Genomic DNA, 7,990 nt, shown 5'->3' on the forward strand with positions numbered 1-7,990 from the left:
AGTCCTGATTCCAGAGTCCTGGGATCAAGCCCCACATGAAGCCTGCTTCTCCCTTTCCCACTCCCCCTCCTGCTTGTGTTCTCTCTCTCACTGTGTCTCTCTGCATCAAATAAATAAACAAAATCTTAAAAAAAAAAAAAAAAAAGCCTCCCGCATTTGAATCTACACTTGCTAAATTGACTCTCAATTGGAGTTCAGCCCTCAGTTCAGCCCTTCATTATTTCTTGCCCAGCCTGTTTTAATTCTTCTTGATCACTACTCCTACTTTAAAGTTTCTTTTCTCTTAATCTATGCTTTGTAGAGTCAAGAGAATAATCGACCACAGCACAGCCTTGGCTGTTTTTCACACTCTACTCAAAGATAATAACACTTCTCTTCTACCAAATAAAGTCCAAACTCCTTGAAAGAGCAGAAATCGTCTTCATCTTTCTCTAACTTAACTTCTCAACAATCTCCCTCTACCCACATTCCTTCAGCCTGTTGTATACTACACCTCAGTGGAATCCAAAACATCCTTGAAAGAGTAGCTGGATAACACCCCTACCAGCTGCATTCCTGATCAACCCCTCAGCCCCCACAAGCATATCCTCCCCAACCATATCCTACGTCACAGCACTTTATTTATATCCCATTACAGCCTTATCGCATTCTAGAGTATGCAGAACACACTCTACTACATAGAATGGAATGGGTGTTTACAAACCTCTATCTTTCCAGATGGAATTTGATAAATGAATGGTGAAATCAATAGATAGCGTATAAAGCAGCTTTGAAGAAGAGTTGATTTAAAACCTGAATGGTAAAGATTTTATGAGAGTTGAAAAGATGACAAACTTATTAAGGCTTCTGTTAAATGCGTGTCCTAAGTCACAAGGATAAACCAAGATAACTTGGTAGGATTCTTTTAATCTTTTATTTTATAAAAAATTTTCCCTAAAAGGGGAAAGGAGCTAACTTTGGAATCACTCCACTTAGCCAAGCACAAGAGCTCAAAATCTCAGTATTAAGCAAAACTGTTCAGACACTTAATGTGTTATCATCTACCCAAGTCTAAAAGTGCCCATGATTCTGCTAACATGGAAGAACTTCACTAAAGAAAAGGAAATACATGAAGAATGATTCAAATAAATGATATTCCCTATTCCAAGGGCCCAAGGATAGTGATATCGCAACAAACCCAACAAACATAAACAAACATAAATCCAACAAACATAAACAAGAGGCATCCAAAGCCTATGCTTTATCCCACATATAATATTTTTCAGAGGTATAAGGAATTCATCTTAGAAAAGAATATCGACTATTATTTGTTAAAATAGCTGCATATATTCCAAGCATCTCTGATTGACAACCTTTAAAATAAATTATAGTTGCAGTAAAAGTATAAAGATGGAGAATGAATTACACTCCAGCTTGACAAATGTACTGAGTGTACTGAGGGGAAAAGGCAGGAAAAGGCTATTTGGCATCATCACTTTTTAAATGCTTTTAAAAGTCTTTCAATAATGTAATTTCAAATAAATGACAAGGACAACAAGACAAAACGTAGGCAGGTACTCAAGCTGCTTTGCTCTTCGGTATCAATTAATTCTTTTCTAATTTCCTGAACATCCATGTAAGCTCAGTACATTTAGTATCTATTAGATGGAAAACTGTTCCTTCCACTTTCCATCACCTGGCTAAGGCGCTTATGAAAACCAGGCTCAGGAACCTCACATTAATAAATTATCATTTCTCCCATACTGATTAGCAATCATTTCCTTACCCTCACCTCAGCATTTCCAACAAGAGTACAATAACGCTGTTCCTAAGGACAGTGGCCAGCAGAATCCAGACAGGCAACTGTCTGAGCAGCAGCCAAAACACAAGGAGGTTCTTCTTCACTTTGCCCCCACTGTACTTCCCACAGGTCTGTATTACAGCCTTGTCCATACTACATGGCAATTACCTAATAAATATAATATAATATAAATAATAGATTACCATTTATATGCCTCGCTGTGATGTCAGTGTCTGAGTTCCTTGACACATCAGAGGCCAAATTATACATCTAACCTAGCTTTGTATCCCTAATAACAAGCACTTAGTAGGAACATAGTAGGCCCTCAATAAATGTTAAGTGTTTGAGAAACCCATCTCTGGGGAGCCTGGGTGGCTCAGTGGGTTAAGCCTCTGCCTTCAGCTCAGGTCATGGTCTCAGGGTCCTGGAATCGAGTCCCACATCAGGTTCTCTGCTCGGCAGGGAGCCTGCTTCCTCCTCTCTCTCTGCCTGCCTCTCTGCCTCCTTGTGATCTCTGTCAAATAAGTAAATAAAATCTTTAAAAAAAACAAACCCATCTCTGTAATAGCTTTGGAATAGATTCCATATTTCAGGTACATCTGAACCTGGATATATATTCATGAGTAATACCTCTGTCACTGTATAAGATTTCCAGGGACCAGAAGAGTTTGGGGTTAGCTATTGACTTAAACTGACACATAGAGCCAAGGCCAGAAAATATGTCTAAATGGGAGGCTTTGCGATATGCTAAATCCTTTTTCTCAATAAACTGATTTTGGGTTACAGAATACTTTATCTCTCTCTCTCTCTCTCTCTCTCTCTCACACACACACACACACACACACAAACCAACTGAGTAATGACTCTCTCCTACTCTCAGTGACCGTATCTAGAAGTCTGCCCTCTGAAAACATAACAATTAGTTGGAACTGGAGTCTCAATTGACTGTTTTAAATTCTAGATGCCAGGGAATGGTAAAACTACACACTTCCTGGAAATTTCTACTACAGTCTGGGACTGCAAAATATCCACTGTAAAATGTTCTTTGATTTAGTAGGTAGCTGCAACATACTGGACTTAAAAGTTCATTTCATATTTATCCTTCTAAGATCTGTCCTTGCTGAAGAGGCTTCCCAAAGAAAAACGTGCTAACTAAACACCTAACCCTGCCCATCACGTAACTACCAGTAGGACTTGAAAGTTACTCTTTTCTGTTATTCACAAGCTAAACTCAGGCTATTGCTGTTCGTTTATAAAACAGTTAGGTGATTGGTCAAGAGATTAACATTTGGACTCATAATAAATATCCTGATGTAATCACCAGGACAATGTTGAGATGATGAACCACTTCCTTCACCACTGACAAAGAAAAAAAAAAGGGTAAACACATGTGAGGGACACTTCTGTATTACACAATCTAATAAAATATATTTTCAGTTAGTAATTATCAATGCCTTTTTATTACTGTGTGGTAGAATAGTGATGAACACGCTGAGGTCTTTCATAGCGATTCATGTGATTTTCCTCCACAAAGCCCATGAATGCATTCATAAATGAACACAATTATTTTCATTCTTGACAAATAATGAAGACAAAATAAGAAAAGCCATTCCAATGCACCTTTGCCAACCCTTACCCACATTCCACTAAGTAGAGACTTTCATTAATAGTTCTCCTTATGAGTCAAGTTTTTCAATTAGAGAGGCTAAACCCAAACCCACAAAAGAGTTAGTAAAATAAACAATGGCAGAGACTTAACTATCAAAAACCATCTATTTTATCATAACCCATGGTGAAATAATTAAAAGTGGATAAAACTTATGTTAACAAGCAATTACAAACCAAAATTATGAATATATTCTTTAATGTTTAAAAAACAAGGACTCTTATATTAACTATAGCTCACCTCTTCCTGATACCAATCTTTTTTATTTGCTGTGCTAACATTCACTCATAAACCATAAATGTACAAATTCTGAACTCTCGCAGAAGGGGATGGGGAGGGAGGGGCAGCTCCTTGGGAGAATCTGACCCATGTTGCCCACTCATATAACAGGTATAGGGAAAAACCAAGAATTCCTTCTCTTATGCCCAAATAATGACTTAGGTAATGAAAGTGACCTTAAATCGCATTCTCTTTAGAAAACCAAAGACAGTTACTTGCGCCTGCTAAATATATGCAGTTGTTCCCACAGCATACTCCTCATTCTTAAGTATCCAATGCTAAAATCCAAACCTGACCTCAACCAGCAAGTTGCAATGTTCTGACACTATGACATCATTCTGTCTGGAGCATTTTAATATCACAATTTAAAAAAATTGGCAGAAGCTTAAATAGGTCACAATGAAGCCCAAAACTAAGGATACTTATCTGGCAAAATTTTCTGGATCTGCATTTGGCACCACTGGACCTAGAATGGTAAGCCTATCATTCATCTATCCATCTGTACTATACATAAGGATAAACGAAAATAAAGCAAATCTTATCACCTTCCTGTGCCACTAATACTACACTGACAGTGGCTTTTTGTGGCAAATATTCATACACAGTTACAAGCCAAAGTAAAGGCAACTACTACTATATGATTTCATGGAGGCTTTAGCACATCCCTACAGAGGATACTTTTTTAAAATTCCATTTCTGCAGTCACAAAAATATCAAGAGCCCTGCATCAACTAAATTCATAATTAGCCCCAAAAATCTACGAAATGAAACCAGATGGTGCTACAAACATTTACCAATATACAGGGGACGGTACTAACTGCTTCAAAAACAAGAACTATTAATTCTGCACAGCAGCAAGCCACCTCTTAATCATATTTATTTCATAATCCTACTTAGTAAAAGAGGACACTGACAGCTAGTTTCTCAGTAGTCTCCAGTAAAATATTCAGGTTGCCTAGACTTCTCAGGGTACTAACATCCAGCTTGACTTCTTCTTGTAAAATTATTATTCATCTGAAAGCAACATGCAGAAACCACAGAGGTTTCTGATACTCTCAGCCCCCCCACCTCCATCATAAATTTTCCTTTCACAATAAACAATGTGCAATCGAAAAGGTTTCCTGTTTCAAAATGGAATAGATGAAAGAAACTGTAACTCTACATTAACAACAAGAAAAAGTTTCTTAATGAAGATGAATTCTCACAGATGGAAACGGAAACTCTCTCAAACATTGCTTCCCCACTTAAGGACTAATCTGGTTCTTCCTCTAGTAAATACTCTCAGCGTCATGCACTGTGGTTGTCATGAGTGGTCCCTCAGAGGGTTTTCTTAAAACACTTGTTTGCACTCGTTTGTTATTTAACAGTAACACAACTTCACATAAGACAGAGCAAATACCTCCAAACTATTCTATGGCCATGTACTAACAAAGAGCAGCCAACAGTAAAATCTTTGAATATCTGAGTCATATAGAGGAACTTTGAACCTTGAAGAGTAGGACAAAAGGTAAAAAGAAAACACAAGCAAGTCTTTGCTCTGAATCCAACTTTTTAAAACACACAGAGTAGATGCAAGAAAAATGGTCAATTCAAATCTAAAGACTGTTGCCATAACAGTAATTATTAATTAATGGTAAGTAACAATAATATTAATTGATGGTACAAATAAAACAATAGAAGAAGAAACCACATCCAGGGCAAATAACAGGAACAAGCATACAGAACTTACCACTTTGTCCATGAGTTTCCAAGTTTTCTCAACAGTCCTGCGATCTGCTGCTGCTTGCTTAGGAGGTCCAACTGCATCTTGAATAGCATCAATAATACCCAAAATCCGTCCTTTTCGGGGGTTTCCTCCTCGACCACCAGGGTTTCTGCCATTCATAGAATTTGCCATCTGGAACCTTAGTTCTTTGAAAGGCAGATTAAGGGGGGGAGGGAAAGTTAGTTGGTCATGAAAATGCTCACCCAGCAGAAAATTGAACAGGTTAATTTGTACCCACTACATCCTCCACCATTGAGAACAAAATCCAGGGTCCCAGGTTCAACTTCCCAATAGCTATGAATTTGCACTCTCAATCTGTTCGCACAACAAACGGTAACCTTAGATTTGCTTTTGGAGCACTAAGAGTTAAAGATGTATCCTTCTCGAATTTCACCTGGCAAAGCCTTTATTAATACCCAACTCATAACCAAAAAAACCAAAAACCCATCCAAAACAAAACAACTTACAAAGGTTTCCTCCAAGTAGATAGGAACACAATGTTCTCCCCATCCCTGCCTTAATCTCAATTCAATGTATACTAGAACTAAAGCTCCCAGAAAACATGTTGAGAGCCTCACTTGAAAACCTCACTTTCACTCTCTTAGATTTCGCCGAGTTATATAAATGTGAAGATGATTCTACAGGAGCGCAAGGGACATAGCTGTTGTCAACAAAGGTTTAGAACTTGGATTTTCCCCGCTAACACCAACAAGTACGGATAGGGGAACATGGACCCACCAATACACAGTTCTTCAACCAAGGAGTTAGCCCCAAGTTAAGAGCCAAATAAACCAACAAACAACCCACTAAAAAAAGAGGGGTGAGAACCTGACAAGCGCGGGCACCGAAAGGAGAAGAGTGTTCACTTATTTTGCTCCTTTCCTCTCGTCTCACGCAAAGGGAGTGGGGGTCCAAAGCTTTGTTTCGGGACGTCTGTGTGCCCTCCTCCTGTGTGCCTCTCCCCTGCCACTCTCGGACCTCAGCTCGGGGAGGAAGGTGGACACAGAAAGGCCGGAGCCGCCCCCCCCCCGCACGTCCAGCGCCCGCAGACCCGTCGGTCTTGGGCGCCCCGCATTCGGCTCCCGGGCGGACGTACCCCACCCCACCCCACCCCACCCCACCCCCCACCACACACACACACACACACACACACACGCACGCACACTCACCCAGCCACCCGGCTCCCTTCACTCCCTCTCCCTCCTCTCCCGGCCCAGCCCGGGTTCCGGTCTTTAAATACCCCTCTTCAAACTGTGCCGGCCGCGGCGACAGCAGCTGGAAGCCAGGGCTGTCCCCTGGACCTCCGTGGCCCCGCGGCTGGCTGCCCCAGGGTCCCCTGGCCGGAAAGAAGCGGCAAGCCTCCCCGGCGCCCCCTTCCCTCCCCGCTTTCCCCGCCGCAGCTCTCCGGAGACACGCGTGTGCGCGGGTCCTACTCTACACGCACGAGCCCAGGGTGCGTGGGGAGCCAGGGGAGGGAGTGTGTGGCCGCCGTAAAAGCACGTTCCCGGGGAAGGCGCAAGCCGGAGCGCAGGCCACCGAGACGGGGAAACGCAACAATTACCGTCAAGACCAATCCACGCCCGCTCTCCCCTCCCGCCCGATTCTCGGGGAGGCCGCGGGACGCCGCAGCAGCACGAGCTGGAGGTGGAGACCACTCGCTGGATACCCCACCCCGTAGGATACACACACAGAGAGCCCGGGAGCGGGGCGGAGCCGGGGGGCGGGGCCGCGCGCCGCCAGGCCAATCCCACGCGCCCTTGCCCTGCCCGACAGCGGGCGGCGCCAATGGGCGGGAGGCGGCCGTCCTTCTCGCACTACCCCCCCAGTCCACGTCTCCCACAGTACACAATGGCCCCAAAGGAAGGCCCGCTCGCGGCACGTCCCCAATACAAAGAGACTCGGAGGGAAATGGGGGCACTGGACTCACCGAAGAACGAAAGTGGAAAGGGGAAAGGAGATGGAAGAAAGGATGCCAAGGCACTGAAGGAACTGACCAATAAGGAGTGGGCGGGTGGGCGTGAGCATTGGGAGCCCGAGCCAAAGCCAACGGGGGCTCAAAGGCGGGACTTCCTGCTTCGCTCACCTTCCTCGTCTTTTGTTTCATAGCAACAGAGTAGTGGCTGAGAGGGTGTACTCTGGGCGGGTCCGAAGCCCAAGAATTTCATCTCCCTAGGGCTGCCAAACTCTTCTATCCAGGACAGCAGCCAAACAGGTCTAAGGCGCAGCTTCTTGCCGGCTGTCAAAAAAAGAGCAACAATCACCCAGCTAGTTTCTGGGGTGAAATATAAACCTCGCCTAGAGCCAGTGAGGGTTAACACCTAACTGCCAACCCAAACTTCCTAAATTTCTGAGTGTCTCTCTTTTCCTGCTGGTTCTAGAGAGTGCAGATCAAACATGAGGCTGATGAAAAAGCATGCAGTCGACAGTGCTGACCAAACAGTCTCTACTAAACAGGCCAGGGCAGTAAAAGAACCAGGTTATGGAAATTGCTAATATATAC

General features: G+C 43.1%; 1 protein-coding gene across 10 annotated transcripts in view; it reads right to left on the reverse strand.

Annotated features, from left to right (window-relative positions):
- CBLB (Cbl proto-oncogene B) overlaps positions 1-7,201 on the reverse strand; it is a 221,860-nt gene extending 214,659 nt beyond the window's left edge. For 3 of the 10 annotated variants that reach the window (XR_006609071.1, XM_045088291.1, XM_045088289.1), the window contains exons 1-2: positions 5,958-6,286; positions 5,455-5,636 (exon numbers count right to left, since the gene is read on the reverse strand). Coding sequence is in view for 9 of the 10 variants with exons in the window: in XM_045088291.1 (XP_044944226.1) it covers positions 5,455-5,622 (168 nt within the window). In the remaining variant the exon portion in view is untranslated. Of the gene's footprint in view, positions 1-5,454; positions 5,637-5,957; positions 6,289-6,318; positions 6,580-6,659; positions 6,893-7,051 lie in introns of those variants that run through there. The other 7 variants (XM_013064876.2, XM_004769109.3, XM_004769108.3 and 4 more) reach the window with 6 other exon arrangements.
- Positions 7,202-7,990: the final 789 nt, after the last annotated feature.

The sequence above is a fragment of the Mustela putorius genome, unplaced genomic scaffold (assembly GCF_011764305.1).
Source record: "Mustela putorius furo isolate JIRA1106 unplaced genomic scaffold, ASM1176430v1.1 tig00003834_pilon_pilon_pilon, whole genome shotgun sequence".
NCBI lineage: Eukaryota > Metazoa > Chordata > Mammalia > Carnivora > Mustelidae > Mustela > Mustela putorius.